Below are 27,966 nucleotides of genomic sequence, written 5' to 3' on the forward strand. Positions count from 1 at the left end.
ATAGAATTTTAATAGGAGAATGATAGGCTGTTCAACAGCAAAACTTTAACAAATCAATTTACACAAATGTTATCTTTTAAACTATTTCATCATAAAATAATTTTTCAAGGTAAATCACAACTTCTTTAAGAGATTAAAAAGAACTTACCAAGTACACATATGTAGTTTATAAAGTGTTCAGATGGAATACTGATACTAATGGTATGTAACAAAATATATGAGCTCCCCCTGTCTTCATGCACATACAAACAACCCATGAAAAATGTTAACAATCCCACTATGCTTTCGAAAGAAATGCCATATGTTCAAAATATTTTCTAGATATGATGTGTATTCATACAATCGTTGTTTCCTTGAAAATTCAGTGTGCTTATCTTACAAAGGACATTCTTAAAATTTCCTCAAGAAAAAATTCTGACGCTGATGGATTTCCATATAGTTGAGGTTGATGGCATCAATTGTAACTCTTTGTAAGACGGGACCCAGGTCAGAAATTCTCCATAAAATCAAATCAAAACAATTCAGTGGCTAATAACTGCAAGAAATGTTTGATAATACAAATTTTGATAGCTTCGTTGATCAGACTGAAAAGGACATAATTTAACATTAAAACAAATAAAAATTCAAGTGAAGATAAGATAGGCAAAAGATTGATTTTACGAGAACCCCATAACCCTAAAACTGATATAAACTTGAATGAAATATGTAAGATAACAGAGCTTTGAGAATGTATTATAAGGAGACGAAATTTTAAACAACTTTTTCATGAAATGAAATCAATCAAGGCTATCATTAAATACAATTTTTTATACATTGATTCAGGTTTTCACTATGTGAAAAAAATAGAGATTACTTTATCTAGGTCAAAGCCTTTGGGATCACAGAAATCTGTTCAAGCTATAAGAGATGTATAAAACATGTTTTACATAATCAGGGGCCCTTTTCATATAGAGTTATAATGACATTTTCTATAGTAACAAAACTCACTAGCCAATCACAAGATTTACATTGAAGTTACAATAATGACAATTTGTCTTTATGAAACAGGCCCCTGGTCTAAAATTTGTTTGGCATATATTCAACTTATAAAAGACCAAATTACACTAATTTACCTGTGTTTCAATTTGAAACATTTACACTACCATTCCAGCCTTCAAGATGGCTAAAATTCACAGAAGCATTTTGCATTTTTTTTGCAAAAATACAGGACCATGCATGCATGTCTCTTTGCAAAGCTGCACTTTTATTGGGTTGATTTGCGCCGGCCTAATTATCTTCTGGCCAGCCTAAATCTTGAGCTAAATAAAAGAACTGGGGTAAGATTTTTATTAACTTTTGTTTAAATATCATAACTTATCTGTTTACAATATTTAATAAGTAACCAAATTGGTTCTTTCTAAAATCGAACAAGCAAATAGAAACTGCTGCTGTGACAGCTGAAAGTTAAAATAAATGATATAGTTTTCAAATATCTTGAAAGTTTAAAGTTAAATTTAAAAAAAAAATCAAAAATATTTTCAAATATTTTTCACTATCAGTACTTTAAAATACCCCATGTATATTAAAATATGAGAATATTGAAATGGTACTTATAAACTAGAACTGATCTCGTAAACAATTTAATAATATAGTATGTTTATGATGATTTCATACATGACTTTTCAATTCTATTTCTATTGTTCATGTGTACAGTACATCATGCTTTCTTGCAAGACTGACTTGTGTGCTATATTACATATATCAGAAGGAGCTTTTTAATCACAAAATTGTAACAATTTTGACATTCACAATATGTTTTCAATAGAGTATAATGCAGAAATGAAAAAGATGGAAGTTTAGATAACCTTCTCTTCAGTGCAACCTTTCACAATACATCAATCTTTTTCAGATGCATCACAAGGTTATGAATTTACAAAGAATTGAAAAGGCAAGCTGCCCCTCTAATCTATCGTTTGATCTGGATCTCTTAAAGCCTCTGCTTATTTGTTTGATATCCTGTAACACTTCTAATTCAAGAATCTTTTTAATGCTTCCCCTTTTTATTGTTGTTGAAAGAAGCAGGGAAGCACTTGAAATTAATTGAACAGCAGAAAATCACATAAAACAAAGGAATTTGATACACAAAAAAACTTTTCAATGGTCCAAAATATATTAATAGGCATGAACTCAGGTATTTGCCTGAAAATTAGCTTCCTAAAGTAATCTTTCATATAAATTCATTGACTAAAACTTCATATCCTAGAAAAATCCATCTTCAAGAAAGATGTTGACTCTAGTATTTCTTGACTAATAAGAAATGTACCTTACAAATGATTGGAATGGCATAAAAAATGAAATGATAATTTTAAATCTTGACTACTCTAATTCATCTTTTCAAACGATACAAGAGTCATAAATTAACAGCAGAGGGTAACATTGATTTGATATCTGAGCTGCAAGGTCTCATTATCACACGTGTCTCTGAAACGTTATAAAATCAAAAACGTAAAAAAAAAAAACAACCCTAATCAGCATTTCGAGCATCAAAAAAGTGAAATATAAAGTGACCAGAAACACCATCTTAATTCATTCCCATTGAGTTATATTAATCTCCTCAGGAGATTTATTAAATGATAATTTTTTCAAACAAAGATATCATGAAAGTGTCTCCAAGAATTTGATTTTTTCATCCATAACGAGAGCAATCAACATTCAGATTTTTTTTTCATAAGGCCTTTGTAATGATAGCCTATGCCTTCAATGAAATGATAATCAACAAATAGATGATATATCATGTCTTCTGTGGCTTTCCTCCAGGTCCTCTCCTTAGGTAAGTCTTTGGATTAATGGGAAGGGATCCAGGAACATTGGTATCAAAGCTTTCACTCAAATAGGGTGCTCCCTTAGTACTGAATTGCTGCAGATAAAAGAGGAAACAGAGCAAATATCAATGAAGCTGTCAAACTTCATTCTAAGGAAGTTATTTAACTACTAGTTTTGAATTCATGTTTGGATTTTATGACTTGTCTATTGCCTTCTTAGGCCATTTTGTGATGTATATCTAGAAGATAACAGTAAGTGATGAATAGATAAGATTGCATTAGTAACTATTTAAGAGTAGATAAAAATTACAGATCTATAGCTATCTCCACCACGGTATGATCTTGGACTAAAATCATTAAAGATGACTTTACCTGATCAAAGACACATTCTGGGATGAAAGGTGAACCTACTAGTAGAGTGTTGACCTTTGGTAGAAGATTAGGCTCCAAGGCTGGCAAAATATAGAATGCTTTCTTCTGAGGGTCAATACCCCTAATAATTCCTTCAAGAAAAACAAAAATACAATGTATTCAATTGTCATTTGCCTCATTGAAGCATTTCTTTTAATAGGATAATGAATTTAATTCTAATCGAAAATTGACAATGGTTTTGAGAGAAAAATTATGCTTTATTGGTCATATTTATAAATATAATAAGAGCGATGCATATACATATCACTAGCAGTCATATATCATATTACTAAGAATATCTTTTTTCTTAAATGTTTAACAGTGGAAGCAATAAATAATGAAAAAAAAAATGATTTTCATAATTTTCAAAAATTCTATGCAACATTAACAAAATTATCATTATAGATTACAGACCATCTTTCCTATACCTCCCATACAATTTAATTTACATCCAATATCATTATGAGATGTTTATTATGTTGTATAATTACCTATTCCAAGACATTCACTGATTGGAGTAGACTTGAGAGTTCTTAGTCCTTCACTGCCTTTCTCTACATGACATCTATCCAGCTGTGTAAGAGGATAAACAAGACACAATGAGTAGGGTGAATAGAAAAAGAGAGAGAAGTAAATACAGAAATAGAAGGGCAATTAAAGTTTAAGATTGTATCAATAAAATGAAAAGTAAACAATTTTCATGACAGTTTCAATGATATTACAGCAAAAAAAAAAAAGAAAAAAAGAAGAAAATTCAGTTTATACCCCTAGCAGACTATGACACATACATGTACATAGATTTCCAGCATTTTATGAACTGTATGTTTAACACATTGAATGTAAATACATGTACATAAATAGGCCTACAGATTATAGAGATAAAAAAAACAACACCTTTTTTTACACAAGAAATATTACATCAACTTGCTCATCTTTGTTAAATCTATTTCTCATACTTTTTTTATTGACAGTAAGCTATTACACATTACATTGAATTTTTTTGCCTTGCAATGTCTGAATTATATCTTTGAACTAAAGTTGGTTTAATAGTAAACTTTGTTGTGGATTAAAAAAATAAATGATTCAGCTACTAATTCCATCATAATTGCAAACATTTGTGTCAGTAAGAAATAGCCAAAGATTTATAAACATGGTGTATGATGAACCTTGATTATTTGTTGCATTTTTAGATACTTAATGACTTCTGAATTGTCTACAAAGTTCAGTTATGGTATGGCAACACACCTCTCATTCTGTTGGAAGCATGTTTGTTTCCACTTTTAAAATTAATTGAAATTGAAATATAAACTTTGCTATGGATTTGAAATGTATATTATTGTTATCTTAAGAAACCATCACTTACTTCATATTTTGTTAGAAAATGAAAGATTGGAGGGGAGGGGGATAGGGATGACATCCAATACTTTACCTCCTCTTTGCTTGTGGTGCACAGTGCTACTACACTAGCATTAGCGGCATATAAGATCTGGTTAGCTGGTACAGTCATATGGCAAATATGGAGAACAACATGGCTCCATGGCACTACATGTGGGCGTATATCCGTTAAGCGCTTTCCTTCTAAATTGGGAGGAAGGAGTTTACTGAAGGCTGCTAGGAGATTCAGCTCTCTTTGGGAAGACGCTTGGTAGCTAAATGATAACACAGTAATTGAGAACTTATTAGGTCATTTCATACGTAATCTTTTTGGAAAGACCTTGGATTTTATTTTGAGTTAAGCCAAGGTTTAACTTTAAAGACAAAACAAGGATTTTAGTCAACACTGCTATGGAATGCCAGGATTTATCTTCCCTCTTCAATACCAAAGAGAAATGTAATATACCAAATAATTCAAAGAAATTCATTGTATTTTGACATAACCACTTCTTTTCATTTTGCCATAAATAAAAAAAAATCACTACAACTTCTAATTCCAGCTAGATTACAATAATTTTTACTTGGTGAATAATTTGGCAATTGGCATTCCATAAAACTCTGGTCAATGTTAACCTAGAATTAACTAGACCATTGATATGGATTACCACATATGTCCACAATCCAATGTTTTTGGTCAATTTTTGTTCCATATGGTTGAGAAGATCTTAAGCTTTCTAAACATTTGAATTCCCTGAAAAAAATTGATGTTTTATTTGTGGATCTTTTCAAAGGGGGGGGGGGGGGGGGGGGGGGGGGGTTAGAAGTCAAGGTTACAAGCTTGTCTAGCTTGGCTCATAGCTGACAAGGCTCCCTATGGAGATGACAACCCTACATATGTAGCTTGCTTCCATACAGGCTGTGAAGGGGGAAACCATTTCAGTCCCAGGAACAAGTGGCTTTGGCCTCTGATTATGATTGGTTTGGGTTGACTGCTCATTCCATCAGTCATGGGCCACTTTTCATCATTTTATGATGACAACATCAGGCCAAAGAATAATCTAAGAAAGTGTCTTTTTGTAACCATGGTAAAGGAGGATCATTTAAAGACATTTTATGAGATACTATCATCATAGAATGTCCAATCTACCTTTGTTTTTATTTTGCCAGCATGAATCGTTTTAGATTCTATGGTATGGAAATTCAGAATCCTAGCAATGACCCTGATGACAAATGGGTAATTGAAATACTTGATATTAAATCAAAGCTTTCCATACTATCTTTGGCAACAAGTGTTAACCAAGTCTGATGTATTTCTTTCCAGTGTCTGGAAATAGACAACTCTGATTTCAATACCATTCATGATTTTTTTCATATGAGAATCTTACTGAAGAAAATGCTTAGTTTTATCAGAAAACAAAAGCCCTCCGAAGAGTGTTCACTATGTGGACTTCTGAAGGAATAACTTTTTGATTCATTATGTGCAGACGATAATCTTGGAGATGAAAAATAAGATATGTACTTGCATTGATATTTCTATGATTAAAACAGCAGTCCCTACTATTCTAACATCACTAACACTAATTCTCAAGAACAGTGTTGTCTGTGGGCATGATTAACTGGGTGTCCTGAAGTTTATTCTTATTTATCTTCTTTTCCTTTAATTCTTTACTTTTATCTGATATTTATTTTCATATGTAGGCCTACATATTTAAAATTCTTACGATGAGTAAATATAGAATACAAGTAAGCATTTCTCCTCTCACTTTTATGTGGATTGTCTAGCATAATGTCCTTTCATTTTCTAATTGCCTATTTTCACCAAATGATATACAAAAATCCCATCATGCTAAAATTTATCGCAAATTTTAAGTGTTAACCTGATGGACACTATTAGAGTTCAGTATAGTGGTGTTCAAAGGGTTGATATGGTATACCTGTCTGTTTGACACTTTGCTTCTATTCTCAAGAACTGCTTTGGAGGAAGGAGAGGTTGATCTGTCACAGAAGGTACACTGAAGTAACTTAGATTCTTTCCTTCATTCTGGTTGAAGAGGGCTACTAATCTCTCATCAGGTGACCCAAGACAGACGATATGGGTAGGTTGAGTGATGCGGGCTACCTCACCAAGAAGTCTCAGTCCAAGACCTTGACATGAAAACAGTCCATATAAATTGATTGAATAATAAACATTTTCATAATTCTAACTGTATTCTCCATGTAAATGAATTATGGATACAATGCATTTAATAAAGCAAATAATCTATGTTTTTAAAATACATTAATACAGATATCATTTAATGACACACACACAGCAGAGCACATCTCTACAGGATGCTATCCACATAAATTATTTGATTTGAATGAAAAGTCACCAGTCATCTGCAGCTCTCAATACTGACCCAGTAATCTTTCACTGCTAGAGACTGAGATGGCATACATGGGGACAGGGGTGCATGTAGCATAATCAGCCAGAGTCTAATAATCCCATTCTCTTTACTGCCAATAGGTATTAGTGTAAGAATATCCTCAATAGATTTGCAGATAAGATGCGAATGTGAATTGACCCTATAATTGATCTAATATCAAGTTTGAAATTATTTGTTTTCACAGCAGGATAGAAACGAATTCAACCTACCTTCAACCCATCCCATAGTATTTACAAACAATGGCAGATGAGATAATTGGTCAGAATATTGCTTGTAGAGGGCAGTAATCATCTTAACATAGTTCTCAGTATGATCATCGACATTCACATCTCCAAGGAAGTATGCCTTCTCTGCACTCTGGACATGAGTGAATGGTGGTCCTAAAAAAAGAAAAATAATTATAGTATATTATCTACATTGTGCAGTGACTTTACATCTTCAGTTGTCTATGAATGAATTACTGGGTAAGCTTCCGATCTCACTCAGTAAATCAGTCTCGATAATGAGGCTAAGTTGATGTATTGTAGGTACTAAACTAAATATTCTAATTTATTTGACATTGATTGGGATTTGTACACTGGCATACATTTTATGTATATTTACAGTTGATAGTGAGAGAGGGCAGAGGTAAGAAGAAAAATCCATCTGTACACAAGCGAATATGAAATTAATTTAATAACAGGAGTCACTTAAATGATGAACAAGTATAACTCCTTACCTAATAATGCTTCCTTGATGATATGAAGGGATAAAATTGCAGGTGTGGTGAATTCACATTGACCAGGGTCACATTCAAGGTAACCTACATTTTGTGAACTTCATAAAAGAAAATAAAATAATAATCAATAGGATGATCAAAGAAAAAGCACTTGTAGATATGAAATTAAGTGAAACTTTTGAAAGTAGCCTAAATTATGACATGTGCATTACATGTTGGGGTATTAAATGATCCGATTTCATGAAGTAAATAATCTCTTTTTATCAAATAATAGAATTATCTTTTTAACCTTAAAGGTAAAGCTCATTTCACATGAGAGCCTTCGGTTGGGTGTAATATCATTGCAGATCTAGATCTGGTATACATAAACTTAACTTTGTCAGATCATGAAATCTAAGATCACACTTATTTTAAGATCATCAACACAGACAAGCACTATAGGATAATGTATTATCATTACTTGGAAAAAGGCACATCTGTCTAAAATGCCATGCTTGTTTTGCTCATTTCTAAGCAATTATATATTTTCTCCCAAGAATCATTTTCTTTTATTTACAAAAACATGGGTGGACATTTTAATGGGCTCTGTTCAAATGCATTTTGAGATTTATGCTCATGAATCCTTTTTTTCATTTTTAATTCAGGATTTTGGGAAAAATGGAGTAGGTAGTTAACTATTACTTTTATTTTATGGTGGGTGTCTGAGTGTAGGAACAATCATGGAGCTACAAGTAGTGTTGTAAGTACATACATTGTACACAAACTTCAATTACATTAACCAGAATGCTTACACAGAGAGCAGTCTGTTAGCCAGGTATCGTAGAGCTGTGGACTTGCCAGAATTTTTGGGCCCTACAAACATCACTCTAGGAGAGTTGCTACTATCACTCTGTATAGCCTCAAGCAATATCTGAGCTGCAGAGTCATAGTCTGGGTTAAGCTGAATCACATTCTGATAATGGACTGTCCCTGGATTAATGAATAATCCAACCTTATCACAAACAGCAATCTCAGACTTCTGCAGCATCTGTATTATAAGTATTATGAAGAAAACATATCACATAACTACAAACATACATACAAAATATTAAATAATTTATTCCTAAACTTCACAGAACAATATAATGTCCTATTAGGAAGAATTAAGAATGATTTATGTAACTACAGACAAATAATACACTATTCTAGCATGAACTTAAGGAAGTAAGTTTTCTTCTAGATCTACACTGTATGCCATATTGGCAAATATCCGCTTCCTCGAATACAGAGGTGGATCCGGGGGGGGGGGGGGGGGGGATCACATCCGGCCCATGCCCCTCCCCCTTTTGAGAGCCATAAAATATGCCATTCTTACACAAGTGTGCCCCCCTTTTGAAAGTACAATGTAACAGCATATATTTGTAATGGAAATATGTCTTCATACACAAGTGAAGACCTTTTTTAATTTTCTAATTTGTTTTTGCTTGGCAAATTTGAAATGGACGAAACGACTTTCATTTTTTGTGAAATCCTTTTTTTTTTCTTGTCAAATTTTCCTTGAGAAAATGTGCTCCCCCCTTTTTGGAATATCCTGGATCTGCCCCTATTTGAATATAACAATGATAACTGAGATTGAAATGTATATGGAGATATATATTACCTTTTTAGCACTACCTCCGCTGTAGATATTCTTATACGTCATATGACTTGTGATGAAGCTGCTTGGCTGATGATTCAATTTGGACACTAATACCAAGGTAGACTTATCAGTCATCTCAGAAAGTACCTCCTGAGCAGTCATGGAACATGGCTGCAGAGCAGAAATAGTTTCTAGCAGTGCATTCTTCTCTCTCTGCTCTAGTTCTCTCTTCTCTGAGTGGCCAATCTCAAGACACTTTGCACTGACATTGACAGGACAGAAGACATTTGCAATTCTTGGGTTAGGGGTCTGTTGTTCTATCGTATAACCATGGATGATTACTGCTCCATAGAGGCAAGAGATTTGAGCAAGGCCTCTGACAGGTATTCGGGTGTCTCTTTGCAAAAGAAGAAGATATGATGACCCAGTCTCGAGAGACACTAATCTGTGTAAAGAGAGGTTTCAAAAGTTCAAATATGGAAAAGATATAATCTAAATGAAAAGATGATGCTATACAATGCATATAAAAAAGTCTACATTTTGAAAAAGCCATGGAAATTAACAAATATACAACATGTAGGTAATTTTATATAATCTTGGGTTTGGGTTTAATCTATCTGAAAGTTTTGACAGAATGTTATGCTTGAGTGAGCACTGTCCATTTTTGTAAAGCTCGCAGAAATCTGTTTGCACAGAAATGCTCATTTTCACGCTGTGTCTAGGGGAGAAGGCGAAATCAAACTTACCCTGCGAAACATTTCTCACACATTGCCCTTGCAGTTTTAGTCAATTGAAATAAAACAGATACATTCAAGCATTTTGTAACAATTTTGCCACCCAAATTGAAATTTCAACACTTAGTTAGTAAGCACAACCTTTACCCTTTTTGTGCCAGCTGGATCTGAGGACATAACTAAATCTGAACAAAAGTTGATATCAGACATCTCCAACATTTTTTCCCAAAGTTCTTATTAAAGTTGGTTTACATTTCATTTTTCATTTAATACTTGTTTTTCCACACTTTTTCCAAGCTTGACAATGATTAACAAAATGAAAATCAAGCCATTTCATGTAAATCACAGCTCAGTGTAAAGCAAATATCGTCATGATGGCCTCAGTGTGTGGGGGAGTGGGGTGGGGGCGGCGTAATGCACTCTTCGAAGTGTTTTGAGCAAGGAAACAAGTTAAGAAGAGGTAAAAGATATCTTCAAATCAATTTTACTTGCTGAATTCCATGTGTTCTTCATGACTAAAGTCTACTTTTATTTGCATAACTATTTCAAAGTTCTGCGCAAATCATTTTTTACTAATTTTACAAAAGTAAGTGGTGCTCACTCATGCAGAAATATTTTACGACAGCAATATCGTCATTTGCTTAAATGGATCTGTACCAAATGTAAAAAAAATCTTCAGGATATTACAAATGTACAATTTTACTGGATTTTCTATGTGTAAACTATTTTTGATACGCACCGGAGTAAGGAAATAAATATCGTTGGTGAAGGTGATGGGCAAACCATCACTTACGAGTTGAGAGGAAAGCTGGATGAAGCTATATGATGAAGCTTGCCGACAAAGTGATAGTTTGCTTCTTCATATGAAATCAAGAGGTGATTATATGCTTTATATAATATTCCACATCGATAACCACTATAAATGAAGAGACTAATATCAATACGTCTCTGTAAGATTTCTTTTAAAATCAAGGTTTCCTTTGAAAAAGAAATCCATCAAGACGATTATGCTTGTTGTAGTGCTAGTTAGCGTGCATGTAAACTGTGCGCAAGCATCCGAGACCTTGCTCCACCAAAATTTATTGTGACCTCACAAAGGAACTTTACCATCACAACGAAACAATCGAGGGGTTATGCACTTTTTTTGGCGTATGTACATTTACATCTTGTGCGATCGTCACTGCAGGTGATGGAGAATGATAGACCAAAAAAATTGAATGGCAAAATTTGCGCGTAAATGTACTCAAATAATTCATCACACGTTATGACCCTTTGAGCTGAATAAGATCAGCGAAACAAAAAAAGGTTCATCACTGCAAGTGATGATTGATGGGGAAAACTACACTTTATCATGTGACAGACTTCTGACCAATGAAAGATTCTTAGCATGTGAAAGAAAACATCTATTAATTCAGATAATACATAGATGTATGTTTACTTCTGTGCAGTTAACCCTTCTTGGAAAAAGATGAGAAACAATATCCTTTGGACATTTTAATTTTCCATAGGACATATAACTTTAAATTATATTTCTATGTACATATTATTCTATTTTACTTCATTTCAGCATATGCATTCATTGTTTCATCCAAACAATTAACTTCTGCTAGTAATGGTATCCAGTTCATTTAACCTTTTAATAAAAGATACTACAATTACATACTGCACAGACACAATACCATGCAATTTGATATTTTTCCTTTCTTTTACAATTTCTGAGACCAAATTTTAGACATACATGTATGTGTAGTACCTTGCACTACCATATCATTTTTCATGAAACAGTGTAGATTCTATTGAAATAAGGGAGATGCATCTTGAATTTCAAAGGATGATATCCAAAGGTGTGAGGGCATCTAACCTCTTCGAATCCTCTAAATAAGCTCTTTACTTACCTGTAGTCCTCACCAAGATTACTAATTGCTCCTTGAAAGGATTCTACTGGAGGAGTAGTCAGTCCATCACAAAAGTCATCTCCTCCTTCATCATTGGATATTGAAGACCATGATGATGACAGCAGCTCATTCTTTGATGATGTGCTGTCAAATGAATCTTCTGAAGTTGTTGGAGCTTTTGAAGAATCTATGTGGGGAATGGTTACTGGCAATGTTTCCAAGACAGAACTGCTGCTCCCAGATAGATTACTAGAATCTTCTTGAAATGATGTATTGATGACTGTCACCTGGGTATCTTGCTTAGTTGCTGCAGCTGGGGTCAGGACCAAGGCTGAGATACCTTGAGTACTCCTACCCTCCTGTCGACGCTTCTTTGCAGATGGAGCACCCAAAGGAGTATGCACTTCTCTGATAAAGCTCGAATTTTCAGGCTTGGATCTTTTTACCTTGCCTGTTTTCTCTTTGAGATCACATACCTCAACCAAATTAGGATCTGATACACACTTTTCCCCTTTACTCTTTTTTCTTCGTAGTGGGTTTGACATGCTTTTCTTCTTGTCACGAACAGGCTTCATGAATCATGCGTGGCTTTAGTTTGTTCAAAGTTCTCACCTAAATAACGTGGAGTCCTGGATTAAAACATTGACATCTTCAACCAAACACTGTTCAGTACATTCTTCCTTCTATCTAGATGCTCTGTATATTACAAAGAAAGAACAAAAATAAAGGGAAATGACCCCAAATGATAAATACCACCGAGAATAAAGTTGAACAAAATTACTATCCCCCCACAGTTATGTCTGTGCCCTCTGTGGACAAATACTTTAAGACACTGACCAGACCCCAAAGTGAAAGTTTAAACTAACAAGACATACCAATTAAATAATTAAACTACAAAATAAAGGAATGTAAGATTTACGCATTTTCAATGCTTCCCAGCAGAGTAATTTTCTTGAAGCTGGGTCTAGCTCCAATTATCAGATTTTTAAAATATTTTTTACCCATCAGCATCAGGTCTGTGAGGGCATGGACCTATAAGAAATGGACGATTAACGCGAGCATTCTTTTGATGCTATCACATACGCCTTATCCTGACTATGTGCATATTAATGAGAACATACAGGTGTTTTGATAATAGCGGCTACCGGGGCGAATCTGATCTTTACAAAGGAATTTTTTTTTCTTGGCATTTGTTGGCTGATGTCCTGTAACAGATTATACCTTTCAATTAAGATAGTTATTTTGGAACAGCAAATTGAGAAGCAGACGATTTTTGTGATATCAAATTTATTATTATCAATTTGCACGCTTCTGCACACTCATAATGACCGTACTAACGAGAGAGGAACGACCCCTACAAGAAACCCACCATATTTCTCTGGAATGTCATGAGGAAATCTTTAAAATGTGATTATAAATTACAATCAATCAATCTCATTTCAGCCTCTATCTCAAAATATTCATACATTTTCCCAAATAAAAACCATGGAACTAAGATATATTTATTTGTAAACCAGAACTGCACATTAGTTTCAGAGAGTTTAGGTAATTTATTACCTTCTGTGCATACAATTTGTCTAATGTTAAATGTCTAATCACCAAAGCTTCTGTAACTCATGGTTTAATTGACGGTGACCATGATGGTATCACAGGAGATGAAATATGAAGAGAATGTTATTCACATGACAATAACAGTCAGATGTTAGTGAATTCACTAACCGATGAATGTCCAGCTTTCATAGGTCTATGGTGAGGGTAACAGGATTGTAATAACAATGTTTTTTTTATATAAAACAATTGAAACATTTTTTTATATAGAAAACAAAATAAAATGTTTTTTATTGTTTTATTTTTTTCCAAAAAATGATGTAATATTAAATCAAGCATGATTTACATGCAAGCTCTAGATGTTAAAAATACATTCCTAGAGTGAGTACCGGTAACTAAGTGATGACTACAAATTTTTTTACTAAATTTCAAATAGTAAAGGTCATATTACCCCCAAATTACTAAATCATAGAAATTGATAGACCAAAAGCTTTGGTCTCTGTTATGTTGGTTATTCAGCTGAACTCCGTTGGCTTCACTCACCAAATATACAGAGACCGAAGTTCTAGCGCGATCTGTACAGGGGACTCAATGGCCATGGCATGGCCAATATGGGAGACTCTCTCCGATAGGGGAGACAATCTCCCATATTGGAGACTTGCTTTGCAAAAGAACAAAAGAAACAACACCAACAAAAGCGTAATTTTTTCCACCCAAAATTTTGTCTCACTGAGGTCAGCAGAGCTACCAAGTCTCACGCATTATGCGTGAGACTCAAGCATTTTGGACTCTTGTTCATCCCCTCAAATCTCTGTCTCACGCAACTATCACAGCCTATCCCCATATACATTGTACACAATGTCTGTAATCTCACTCAGATTCACAGAAAATCTCACGCATAGCTGGTCTTTGAACTTGGCATCTCTGGGTCAGAAGCCCATTTGTTTTGTGTGTGGATGACAACAAAAATCCTTATCAAAACAAAAGTAGACGGTGAGTTTTTGAAGTAGACAGTGAAAAGGGGTAATTTTACATGAGAAATCTGCCTAACACATTTTTATTTGCCGCCAAGGCAATCCTTTTGCAGCAAATGTAAACAAAGGAAATTGGTCTCCCAAACTGGAGACTGTCTCTGAAATTGGATACCCAAATTATTCACATAAGTCTCTGATATTGGAGATATGAGATACATGTAGGCCTAGTCTCCCATATTGCCTTGGCCGTGCGCCTCTACTGTGGAGCCAGTTGACCGATAAGAATTTGCACAATGGTAAAAAATGATATAATCTAGATCTACATGGGGTTTCAATACAAAGCTGAGTATCATAAAATCAAGACTTAATGTTATTTAAATATATACAGTATGCCAATTTTAGTGCATGAATCCCAGGCATGAATACATTACATACAAATTAAACAAGTCATGATTTGATACCTCGTACAAAGTGTGAGTGCCATAGGCCTTCAGCAGAGCTACCAAGTCTCACGCATTATGCGTGAGACTCAAGCATTTTGGACTCTTGTTCATCCCCTCAAATCTCTGTCTCACGCAACTATCACAGCCCATCCCCATATATTTGTACACAATGTCCCGTAAGGGCACTAGTATTCAACCCGGCATAATTCAAAGATTTTGACATATTTCCAAAAATATTTAGAAATATGGAAACTATCTTAATTTCATACCTTTGTTATTTCCAGGGTAATCTGTTGTCGGTATTTTCTTTATCAATCTGTCAACTGTATGCGCGTAGGATCTAATTATGCGCCGATGGCCTTTTGCACTGAATTGCACTAGTATTCAACCTAGTGAGGATAGATAGCAAATCTCAAAAGGGTTTATATTGGTAAATTAGATCTAGATCTATGTAAGTCTCTGGCTTTGATTAATTCCCTGTTTGGTCTCATCTCAAATGGTCTAGTCCATAGTCGGATGGGACAAGGGCAGATTGAGAGACAGGACCATCTTTCATCGCTAGGTTGAATACTAATGCAGACGGGTTGAATACTAGTGCAAAAAACCGCCGCCCTATAATTCGATCGCCCGCGCACAGTCGACTGGTTGAAGAAAAAAATAACGGAAAAAGAATAACAAGCATTTGCTCTTAGAAATAAGACGGGTCTGAAATTCAGGTAAATTCTATGTTTCTATATATTTGAGGAAACTCTCCAAACGGGTTGAATACTAGTGCCCTTACGGTCTGTGATCTCACTCAAGTCCACTTGTTCACTGCTACCATCTGGCCTGTGGAGAATCTACAGGTAGGCCTATGGTATGCCAATGCTGTATAGAGCACACACTTTAAAAAATCATTAAAATATCACTTTTGTGACCAAAATTACTAATTTCCATATAGTTTTAATTTATTTATCATTTGTAATGTAAGAATAATTTTTGTATTCACCAGAGCGCTCAAAAACTTGAATTTTGGGCATATTTTTGAGTACGCCCTCTATTGGTGGAAAGTGATATGGCAAGAAAATTTTCATTTTTTGATCTCTATTATTAATTAACAAAAAATGATATAAAGAATCAAATTTAAATAAGAGCCAGGCGGTATAAATTAACAGGTCTAATACAAACTGTCAGTGTAAAAAAATCAAGCATTTGCCCCAAAGAAAAAGAGAAAATAAGCCAAACATTGCCACCTTTATTTTGTCACACATGGAGATATAACTGAGAACAAGGTTATATTATAACCTTGTTCATTGAATGAGTGCTCAAGTCAAGATTCACAGAAAATCTCACGAATAGCTGGTCTTTGAACTTGGCATCTCTGCTTCAGTTTCTGTATTTGTTCTGCTGAACTGCGTAGGCTCCACTTACCAATACCAGGCAGTACCGGTACATGGGGATGATAACAAATGTCAGAAATTGTTAAATAAATCCCCCAAAACGATCGTTATTCTTGTCTAGCTGATCACCTTGATCACAGTGCTGGGAGGTACTGACAGCATGAACAACTGTACGAGCATCGGCAGTGCAGAGCCAGCGGGCCTCCGCAATCTGGAACATGCAGAGAGCGAGAGAGTTCGTTGAATGACCCCCCGACGGCCGGCCGTACCGGTTGACTACCTATACTATACGCGGTACCGGTATATCCCTGAATCGCAACGCTGCTTGCACGCACGTGTCCAAATTTGAAGTCCGACTGCAAGTTCTCCCCCTCCTCTGACTTGAGAATCAGAAATGGTGCGAAAAGGACAACCCCGTAAGTGTTTTTTTTCATTGCGAATTTGTCATTTAAGATAAGAAAACATTAGATTAGTAAATTAATTAAGCAACCTACCACCACGTACCACACTACTCTGTCTCTGCCTCTCTGCTCTGGATTTGGTATCGGTCCGATGTATTGGAGTTCATGTGGTAAGGATGGTACTGCAGCCGACTGAACGAAATGTAGCTAGATCGAGTTCCAGGTCTATCTTCTAATCTTGTCATCTTCCTTGTTCATTGAATGAGTGCTTCCCGGTAAGTTTAAGGAGGCAGTGGGGCGAGTTGGAAAAATTGACTTCTCATATCAATTTTCACGAACTTGCCCCACTGCCTCCTTTAAGTTTAAAAAAAAGATAAACTTACTCTGAAGCAATGCCAACTAATGGTCATCATGGTCATAACAGCCCACAAAATACTGAAATATGTGATTTAATTTTCAAAAGCGAAAAAAATATGTAAGAAAACGTCTTTGGTATCAGTTGTTTTTTTTTTTAAATGCCGTGAAGAATACATATGGCAAAAATTAGCACTCTACAAGCTTTAATTCATGATTACTGAATTGGAACAGAATAGGCCTATATGATTTTATGAATAAATTAGCATATGCCTATGTATAATTAGTTCATATAAAATGTAGTATATACTGTTATACATTATATAATCAGTGAAGTTTAGCTCTACAATCAAGTAGTTAATAGTGTCATTTTTCTACAATCTTTTAAATTTTTGTTGCCATATCATGATCTTTTGCAGAGAAATGGGGGAGCATATTCATGCTAATTTATTCATTAAATTATGTTTTTGGCTGCCAACACTCATTTGCATGTAGGTCCATGACAGGAGCAATGCTGAATGATTTGTGGATATGCTGTGTGTGCATGTGTCATGTGATCACAAGACTGGCTGGCCGCTGAACTGGCGAGAGTGGCTGAATTGCTGCAAGTACAAATTGCTGCTGTGTGGTCCCCCGTAAAATTTGGATTGATAAACATTTTTTAGGTTGATCCCCCCTAATTTTTTTGGCTTTCGCCACCAATGAAAGGGAGAGGGAGGGTGGGTATACACGTGTAACAGCACCTTTTTACATTAAAAATTTTGATAATGGCTCTCAAGGGGGTGGGTAGGATGTGCCCCCCCCTGGATCCACCACTGGTCATTCTACAGGCTAGCTTCCCAATTTTTTCAGTGAAAATAGCTCCTGCAGTCATCAACGGTAGAAAAAGCTGCATGTGGTTCAACCTCCATGGTGTGTGCATGTATACAATTGCAAGTCATATCAGGTGTGAAGCCAATTAAAGGAGACAAAGGGGGTATGTTAGCCCCCTCTTCAAATACAGTGTATATTTTTTACAGCAAATGGGTAACGTCAGGGATGGAAGGGGTACATGTATCTCTTTTCAAATATAGTATTGATACCAGAGGTGGATAGGATTTTCCGGGGGGGGGGGGGGGTGGGCACACTTTCCCCAAGGAAAAAAGACAAAAAAAATGTTTTCAACCAAAACTGAAGTACATTTCACATCTATGAAAAAATCTGACTAGCAAAAATAGAAAAATCATCACTTTCAAGGGGGGGGGGCACACTTGTGTTTTAAGATTTAACAGCATTATAAATTTTAATTGTGCCTCTCAAGGGGGGGGGATGGGGCAAGGGCTGGCTGTGTCCCCTTGACACCAGAGGTTAGTTACACCCCCTCCCCCACCTGAAAAAAAAGGTTATCAACCCAAATCCACCTGAATCTGGGGGGGTGCTGGAAAAAAAATGACAAGAAAACAAAGGTGTTATCAACAGAAAATTTAGGGGGGTCTGTTTTTTTTTTCACACATGCCTCCCCTTCGTGCAGGTATATCCTGGACACGCCTCTACTGCACCCTTTGAAACAAAAAAGATTACACAGCTTGTAATACACAGTCATACAAATTCAAAAGTTTATATATAAAATCCTGATGTTGAAGGATCATCATCAAAAACAAAGAAACATAAGAAAAAAAATAATACAACAAAAGCATAACATAGTAACAACGAGGTACACATAACATAAACACAACCACATTTCATATCTTCTGCTCCCCCCCCCCCCCCGGCTCTCCCCCCTCATATAAGCTTTCCTGAATCTCCTCTCTCCCCACTTTGTACTTGCAGCAATTCAGCCAGTCTTGTGATCACATGACAAATGCACACATAGCATATCCACATATCGTTCAGCATTGCTCTAGTCATAGAGATACATGTACAGTGCAACATGCAAATGAGTGTTGGCAGCCAAAAACATAATCTCATGAATAAATTAGCATATGCTCCCCCCATTTTCTGCAAAAGATCATGATATGGCAACAAAAATTTACAAGATGGTAGAAAAATGAAATTTACTACTTGTTGTAGAGCTGAACTTCACTAATTATACATTTATTACTTCATTAATATGAACTAATTATATGCTAATTTATTCATAAAAACATATATTCTGTTCTAATTCAGTAATTAAAGCCTATAGAGTGCTAATTATTGCCATACCTACACGTATTCTTCATGGCATTTCTAACGAAAAAAAAACTGATACCTAGGACGTTTTCTTACATATTTTTTCACTTTTGAAAATTAAATCACATATTTCAGCATTTTAGTGGCTGACATGTACTACTAAATGTTGCGTAATTTTAAAACCACATACCCGAGCATCATAAATTTGGACTCCAAAGTTTGCACAAGACTTGAGGGAAAAGATTCTTGGAATGACGTGGAGCAATTTTCAAACATGAAATGTTTATCTCAAAAATTTTGAGGCATCACAAATATGCGACAGAGTGCGTTTTTAAAATTTTATTTTTAATTACCCATAACTCCTTAGCTAATGGCCAAATTTCTGCATTACCATGGTAATTACAGGACAGGGGTATCAGTGGTATTCTGCACCTTCATTCCTTTGCCATAATTTCTTTTGTTGCATTTCGATGGGAAGACCTTTCCTTTGATGTACATTTGCCAATATTTATTATCATCTTAATTTTTGGGTAATATAGCTAAATAATGGGCGACAAGTAAAAGAGGTTCTTGCAAAGACCCTTTCGTGACAAGATGGCACATGGTTCAGCCTTGGCAATGCCTTTAAACTGCATTCCACTTAATGTTTGATCACATTTAAAAATGAACTACATGAATTTGAATTATACATGCAAATTTAAAAATTACTCATATACTCTTTAATTTGTTATTCTTAAGCCTTGAAAGCAAGCATTACTGTAATTTTTACAAAACGAATAATTAAGACATAGATTTGCTGCGTTTGAAAAGTGTTTTTTTTTTGTTCAAGTTGTGCTCATTCAGCCGTTAAGTCACAGATGTTGCTAATGTTTGAAAAACCACTTCCTAACAACCCTAGCTATATCCCATATTGGTTTCAACTCAATGATTTGTTATACTGGACAATTTGATGGGGTTCTTTAGGGGGAACTTATTTTTGATGTTGTGTTTGTTTATGTCTGCGGGCTAGAAGCCCCCTGCTTGCTTGGCTGTATTGTTACATTGGGTATTCTCCCTTTTTTCTGCAAAATTGCTGTGTCTTTTGCCTCTTATAATTATTGTATATAGATTTCCTTTTACATACAGAGTAATTTTATTCCAAGATTTATTACATCTCATGTTTGTAATTTTTTTACTCCAGGTAAAATGAAAAGCAAGCGTATGACTTGCAAGCTCAAATACAAAATAGCAAAAAAGGTGAAAGAGCATAACAGAAAAACAAGGAGGGATGTTCAAAAGAAAGGACCACAACGGCCCAAGAAAGATCCTGGTATTCCTAACTTGGCTCCATTCAAAGAAGCTATCTTGAAAGAAGCTGAAGATAGAAAATACAAGGCAAGTACAATTGTTAGAATCTGCAGAGAATTAGGGATCTTTGGTTGCAATTGATCTACACCGTACAAAGAACATACATAATAATCTTGTAGGTTTTGTTTTGCCTGCATAGTAGAAGCAAGACATGAGTGCCACTTTTCAGATGATGATGGTGGTGTCATATCACCAGAACTGATATTATCATGAAATTAATGCATGAGGTCACTGATCATTTAGTAGGAAATTCAGGTTACAAAATATAGGTCTATTGTCATGTGAGATCAATTAACTTGACCTTGTTGTATCAACATCAAAAACTTAACCAAAGGGCAAGATTTTGAAGTTTCAAGATGAATTTGAAAATACAAATCCCTATCCATGAAACCTTGGCTAATGGTTTTCAAGTGTCGACACTTAGTTAGTAGTAGTTGAGGCTACTGGAAAAATTAGATTTGATTAAAAAAAATGTAAATAATTCCATTTCAAGAATCTCTGATAATCTGAGAGATATTTTGGTCATCATATCAAAGGTCTTTTGAGGTCAAATAGGAAAATTGATATTTACTCCTGATGTCATTTCATGTACATGTTTTCATGTTAATTTCATGTACACATTTCCATGTTAAGATTTGGTTGAATTTCAGGCTTCAAATTATGTGACGCTCAAGGCCACTATTCTATAGACAACATGTTTTTTAATACAAATCTAAAGTTAAAGTGCACACAAATTTCTAAGGGCAATAAGAGGGTTATTGAGTCCAGTCTACAGCCTTTAAAGGCTTCAGATTAATTTAAGCCTTGAAATTTCATATTGGTAAATAAAAAAAGAGAATGTTTTTGTCTCGCCAATCAGAGGTGAACGCGAGATTTAGGGATCCAAATGTTATGCTTCAGTTGGAGGTCACATGGTAAGGTCAAAGGCCATTTTGAGGTCAACGTTAGAACTCTTTTGTCTTTTGTTACACACAACTCTGCAACCGCGAGTCACTTTTCACCCAAACTTGGGTTGTAGATTAACTTAGGAGTTCTGCCTATCATGGCGCAGTGAGAGGTCATTTGGTAGGTCAAATGTCATTTTGAGGTCATTGTTATTACTTAACTCTGAAACTGTAAGTCACTTTTGAATCAAACTTGGGTTGTAGGTGTACTTAAGAGACCTGCGTGTTATTGTGTTCAGAGGTCACATGGTAAGGTCAAAGTTCATTATGAGGTCAATGTAAAAGTTAACTTGCAAGACTCTTATGACAAAAGTTATTCCATCCCAGTTATTTTACAATGAACATTTGATACAATTTTATTGCATGCCCCTGCAAATCATGATATACCTGGTTACTTTCACAAATGGGAGACACTGCTGCTTTATTGAATTCCATTGGTGATGCTGCCTGGGGCATTCCATGTATCAGAGCTTGAAATGGATTGTCCCTGATGGATATTGAGAATCCCCCCCCCCCCCAATTTTCTATATGTGTATGAAACAAGCAACAAAAAAAACCTTGCTCTTTGCGTTCCTTTTGAACCTCCAACCCCCCAAAAGAAAGAAAAAAAGTAAATTAAAAAAATAGGATTTTCTGCTGCATTTGAATGGTATAGGCTTTAGGTTTTGGAACCAAATATTTATTATCCAGCATTGGAGATACTTAAGGAATATTTTGTTAATTTCCAATTCTTGTAAAAACATTCAAATTTTATCAACATATACAGATTTCAACCAGTTCTCATGAAATTGGACTCACATGTTGGTCTTGAGGGAAAGATGTGCAGGACATATTTGTGCATGTGTCAGAAATCATGTTGCCATGGTAACAATATATTATATATCAGAAATGAGGCAAAAATCTTGCAGTTCAAACTACTTAATCAGTTTATAACCAATTCTCAGGATACTTTGCTCATACATAGGTCTTGGGGTAAAGATGGGCAAGACTGATTTTTGTCCATGTGTTGGAAACTGTTACCATAGAAATAGCATATGGCGGGGTATTAATCACCTTCAGTGATAGTTCTAGTTTTCTCTGACTTGTTCAGAAAAATGAACGATAGATTAATCTGTTTTATTCATAAGCTTCTCCATGACCTTAATTATGTGATGTTACTTGTTGGAAAACTAAAATTGATTACTTTTTGTAATCTCAGGTATAATAATTGCTTATAATATTTCATTTTTTTATTGATCACCAAGAAAATGATGAAGGAATTGTACAAATTGATAGTGAAGAAAATGGTAAAGTATATAAGTGATATGATTTATTATCACCTTTCCACCTTATACATTAGGCAGAGGAGCTGAAAAAGAAACAAAAAGAAGAAAGACATAAGGAGTTCTTGAAGAGTCGTAAATTAAGTCAATTACAGAAGGATGCAGAACGGAGGCAAAAGTTGTTTGAAAAGAAGGTAAAATTATTTCATATTGTCTGATATAGTTTGAAATTATATTTTCTTGTATTATGTTAATAATGTATAAATTAATATGCATCTGCCTTACTGAGGAGATTTCCAGAGTATTATGTGTGTCTTTTTTGTTCTTCTGTCTCATATCCATTCTTTCAAGAGAACTATGCCATGTTTTGATACACAAAGTTTAGAATTAGCTCATGTAAACAAATGGTAGTGAATAGTGATGTTGATTTGTTTAGATTTTGAGATCATGAGTGAAATGGTCAAGTAGCTAAATGTATTTGTTTTGTTGTTAGATATTGTGTTTTTTGTATCTATAAAAATGAATGATCAGTTTTATTGGAAATCAGCTGGAAACGTGAAATAAATGAGTTATCCTTTCAACATTTTGGAGCAGTGTAATAAGTGCCAATGTAGCATATTTTTTTATGATACCCATTTATATAAGCATGAGAAAGGGAGAGTGAATGAGAAATAATCTGCATTAGAAGTCCTTATTTATAAGAATAAAGGGACTTCTACCTATTTGCAATGTTATCTGTCTATTAGCAGGAGAATGTCCATGATTTTGCTAATTTTAAGTTCAGTGCACCACAGTGCATGCACATGTTCATAGAATCAAGCTTGATCTGGCATGTGCGTTCAGGTGGTGTATCTTTTCCTATCACTATAAGAGTATTAAAAGAATTGTGAAATCATTTTTCCTGTCAGGGAGGCAAGACAAAGGAAGGAGGAGCTACTGCCCAAGATGTAGAGAGCTCTCGCAAGGCATACTACAAAGAGTTCAAGAAAGTTTTAGAGGCTTCTGATGTGGTGATTGAGGTATTAGATGCCAGGGATCCTATCGGCTCCAGGTGTATCCAGCTGGAGAAGGCTGTATTGGCATCAGGAACAAACAAGAAACTTGTCCTCCTACTTAACAAAGTTGGTAAGGGTGACAGTTTTTATGAACAAGATTTATGGGTTTATTTGAATTTTAACATTGCCTTTTCAAATATGGCCTCTTCTGCACGTATCACCTAGCTTCGAGACATGCTGTTGCACAAGTTCTTTATTTTAGCAATTTGCATCTGCTTGTTGAGCCATGGCACATTTGTAACAGCATGTTAAACTAACATGTTAAACTACCAGCATTTTTCTGGAATTTGTTATCAAAAGAATTTAAAGAATAAAAATCTTCATCTATAACAATTGACATAAATTGACAAATCAATAGATTAAAGAATAAATAGAAGTTAATGTTAGAAATGCTTTTTAAATGGGGAAAATAACATTAGAAATATTATTTGTGGTGTTTACTATATAAATTGAAAGTAGTTTCGTAAGCTTAAAAACCCAAAACTAGTGCCTGTGAAAAATATTGCTTTGATCAGATCTTTCTTGGCCGTGATTTAGAGGAAGGGTCAAATTTGCCCCCACCTCGTAAGATTTTGTCAGAAAAAAGATATGAGTAAGAAAGGGATAAGGTTCTTAATATCTGTTAGTTTGATTTACATCATTCTCATACCTGTTCAATTTTCAAATATAGCCATTTAATTGCTTATCCTTATGTGATGAACTAGTGTGAATTATGTTTGTGTGTGTGTGCATTTTTTTTTCTTCAAATAAAAAGAAGGGGTTAGCTAGTGTTATGTGTGACATATATGTGTAGAAATCTTATTTGTAGCATTTCTATATATGCCTTTAATATCTTAGATCTTGTTCCAAGGGAGATCACAGAGAAATGGCTGAAGCATCTAAGGAATGAGTTTCCTGCAGTAGCCTTCAAAGCAACCACACAAACACAGAGATCAAACTTGGTATGTATCCTTATTCATTTCTATTCATGTCATTCTCTTCATACCCCATGAAATTGCTTTTCTTTTTGACAGGCAATATTAAAGGACAATGGAACCAAAAACTAATACAGCATAATAGCGTTGATAAATACAGGACAATCAAAATAAAGCCACTTATACCCAAATCCGATCACTGACTTCTAGTATGAAGTTCTATTTCTTCAAAGTTGTGCTCCTTCAGGTTCAATGTCTCTGGATGGAGATCGCCATTTTCGTGGGGTTACTAGTAGTTCAAATTGCGACATTAGCAACAAACTACATCTCTAAGTAGATGTCTACATTTGCCTATTATAGATTGTTATTTTGAATTTTTTTTAATTAATAATGTATATTTTTTAAAAATTTATTAATTAACTTTTTTTTTTTTGGGGGGGGGGTGTGATTGGAATGTTTTCCCCAATGGAATTTATATCCTCTGCCACCAGGATTTGGCCTGTCTGTCTATCTTCCTTTTTATGTTACATTGACATGTTGATGCGGGTCCATGTCGAAATGTCGGAAACACTGAAAACATAACTCGCTTTCAGTGTTTACAACATGTACATGTGTACACGACCGAAAAACAAGCCGTGTACACTTGCATCAAAAATGGACTTTCAAAACGGGCCTACTTTACACACAAGTAGCAATTTAATAGCCAGATTTTGATAACCATCTCTAAGATGCATTTAGCTTATTCCCAGTTTTCTCAAATTCTCTGTTGGCTGTGTTGACTGCCTTCTTTTGTGTGTACAGTAACTCCTATGCACACACTATTATTAGCTACTCTGTACATTGAGGGTACATTGGATGCACTGTATGTAGGTCATACTGGATCCAACCAGAGTTTGTGTTGTAGTACAGATTCCTCTCTCTATATATGTAGTCATTGAAACCAACCCTCATTTATTTGCAAACTTTGGTTTACATCTCCAAAGTTTTATAATAGTTCCTGTAGATATGATACTTTGAAACATTTGCACTGGTTGTTTTACACTATAAGCCGTCTTCAGCCCATTTCCAAGAACCAAAATTAGAACTTTAGAAATAAAAAAATCGGACCAAAGTGAAGCAATTATTTAAAGAATTTATTTACACCATGCATGCTTTATCTGTATTCATGTTTTATTGGAATATATATTTTGATATTGTGCTCTTCATTCCAGTCACAGTCCAAAGTACCAGTTTCATTGTCATCATCAGAACTCCTTCAAACAAGTCACTGTCTAGGAGCTGATTCACTTATCAAGCTTCTCAGTAACTACTGCAGGAATGTAGACATCAAAACATCTATTACTGTAGGAATAGTTGGTGAGTTATTCTGCAGAACATAATTTCAGTATACACATAGTTACTGAATCTTAATTGGGATTTGCTCTCATGATTTATTGTCTCGCCTGCATAGCAGAGTGAGACTTTAAGGCACTGCTTTTCCGACGGCAATGGCAGCGTAAACATTGAAATCTTAACCAAGGCTAAGTTTTTAAAATGTCATCATAACTTAAAAACTATATGGACCTAGTTCATGAAACTTGGACATAGGGTAATCAAGTAATACTCAACTTCCTGCCTGAGATTCAGGTCACATGACCAAGGTCAAAGGTCACTGACGGTCAACAAACTGACCATGTTGGGGGTATATGTGGAATGGTCATCATAACTTTTAAATCTTATGGATCTAGTTAATGAAACTTGATGAGATTTGTGGTTGCACCATGTAAGTCAGTCCTGAAAAAGACTGTTTTCTTATAGTAGCTCTTAAAAGAACCGTTATCAATGTTTCGAGCAAATATGCTTTGCTCTTTGTCAGGAGTGAAACTTGTATACAAGAGTAACCATGTATCCCTGAATAGGTCATTTAAGATCAATGAACGACGCAAGTTATCATACCTTACCCGTTTGTGTGCACGTGTACACGTGCATCAAAAATGGACTTTCAAAACGGGCCTAGTTTATTATTCATTCCTTAGTATGTACTATTAGATCATCAAGAAAGTATTTGATCATCAGACTTATTCAACTTGCTCTCATTTCTTTATTTCTGCATCAATTATGTTCATACTTGGTAAATATGATCCTTGGGTAATACTACATCCATGAGGATAATGGGGTCAAGAGATTATATTGCATGTTTGAATAATCGCAAAATCAGGCGAGACCCATGGTTGGTTTGCAAACTACCTTGTTTCATTTAAATATTCTTTGATATGTAAGAAAAACAAATTTTTTGTCAACCTAAGCAAGGAGATTTCCATTATTAATGGGGAAAGCTTGTCATTTATTCATATCCTTTTATTACTGGCATTAAAGGTTTATGGTGCCTTTAAAAGACATGAATCCTATTGTCAAGGTAACATTAGTTCCTTGAACAAGTTAAGTTGTGTGCTTGGCAGGACAATGTCAATTCTTACAGAAGGATTTATATCTTTCGAAGGCACCATAGCCTTTGCAGCACATAATAAAAAGATTTGATTAAATAACAAGCTCTCTTATTAATAATGCGAATCCCCTACTTGGATTGACAATTTTTTAGCTTTTACTTATAATAAAATTCACTGCTAAAAGATACCGTATTTAAAAAAAAACACAGAACAATTCAAGCAAATAAATAGATTTGTTATTGGATTTTTGACAGCTTAATTCGAAAATTATAGCAAAGATAATGAAAAGATTAAAAGGAAGTTTGGTAATTACATTCAAATTCAGATTTATTTCCAACAGAACAAAGAATAAGCAGTTAGCAAGAAGTCTGATGATCAATATTTCATGCCATTTAGTGCAAGCACTTTTTTGAATCCCTGATAAAAACCATTTGTGTTCGCTCAAGCATGAACAGAACTCAATTTTTTAAATGGCATTCGGATGATAAGACAGAGCATCTATTAACATTAAAATATAGACATCATAATTTGAAACAAAATTTTGATAGACTTTTCAAAACTATCCTGTTTTTTGTATGCACTGTATAGTGATGCCAACTATTTGAGCAACATGATATATTTTGAACTTCAGCATTTAAGAGCCCATTAAACAAGCTCAATTTCTTATGTTATTTCCTCTTGCTACAGTACATGAATAAATCGGGTTGAATTCAGGATTTAGTTGATGATGCTATTATGCGGGTGCAATTTTATATTCTTACCAGAGTAATATTGATATTTTGCACATTAGAATG

General features: G+C 34.7%; 2 protein-coding genes across 5 annotated transcripts in view; one reads left to right on the top strand and one right to left on the bottom strand.

Annotated features, from left to right (window-relative positions):
- On the bottom strand, positions 1 to 16,908 carry LOC121410451 (polynucleotide 5'-hydroxyl-kinase NOL9-like). 4 transcript variants are annotated; one of them, XM_041602550.1, is made up of 11 exons: positions 16,816 to 16,908; positions 11,978 to 12,673; positions 9,370 to 9,793; positions 8,522 to 8,757; positions 7,731 to 7,828; positions 7,222 to 7,392; positions 6,521 to 6,731; positions 4,642 to 4,861; positions 3,704 to 3,785; positions 3,174 to 3,304; positions 1 to 2,896 (listed from the first exon to the last, which is right to left on the bottom strand). In XM_041602550.1, the coding sequence occupies exons 2-11, from the start codon at positions 12,550 to 12,552 to the stop codon at positions 2,771 to 2,773; spliced, it is 2,274 nt and encodes a 757-aa protein (XP_041458484.1). In that variant the 5' UTR covers positions 12,553 to 12,673; positions 16,816 to 16,908; the 3' UTR covers positions 1 to 2,770. The 4 variants fall into 4 exon arrangements, with proteins under 4 accessions (XP_041458484.1, XP_041458485.1, XP_041458483.1 ...); XM_041602551.1 differs by having other exon boundaries at positions 16,826 to 16,875; XM_041602549.1 differs by lacking the exon at positions 16,816 to 16,908 and adding an exon at positions 16,451 to 16,541.
- The window catches only part of LOC121410453 (guanine nucleotide-binding protein-like NSN1), a 25,052-nt gene continuing 13,712 nt past the window's right edge, over positions 16,627 to 27,966 (top strand). Inside the window, exons 1-6 of the mRNA XM_041602552.1 lie at positions 16,627 to 16,737; positions 20,405 to 20,598; positions 22,855 to 22,971; positions 23,686 to 23,902; positions 24,670 to 24,773; positions 25,958 to 26,102. Of these exons, the coding sequence (XP_041458486.1) occupies positions 16,716 to 16,737; positions 20,405 to 20,598; positions 22,855 to 22,971; positions 23,686 to 23,902; positions 24,670 to 24,773; positions 25,958 to 26,102 (799 nt within the window). The 5' untranslated portion in view covers positions 16,627 to 16,715. The remainder of the gene's footprint in view (positions 16,738 to 20,404; positions 20,599 to 22,854; positions 22,972 to 23,685; positions 23,903 to 24,669; positions 24,774 to 25,957; positions 26,103 to 27,966) is intronic.

Source organism: Lytechinus variegatus, chromosome 3, assembly GCF_018143015.1.
Source record: "Lytechinus variegatus isolate NC3 chromosome 3, Lvar_3.0, whole genome shotgun sequence".
Taxonomy (NCBI): Eukaryota; Metazoa; Echinodermata; class Echinoidea; order Temnopleuroida; family Toxopneustidae; genus Lytechinus; species Lytechinus variegatus.

Coding starts and splice junctions, on each gene's coding strand:
- LOC121410451 (XM_041602550.1), bottom strand. CDS start 12,552: ATGAAGCCTGTTCGTGACAAGAAGAAAAGCATGTCAAACCCACTACGA. Junction 8,758..9,369: donor GCGGAGGTAGTGCTAAAAAG/GTAATATATATC, acceptor CTTATAATACAG/ATGCTGCAGAAGTCTGAGAT. Junction 7,829..8,521: donor GCTAACAGACTGCTCTCTGT/GTAAGCATTCTG, acceptor TCTTTTATGAAG/TTCACAAAATGTAGGTTACC.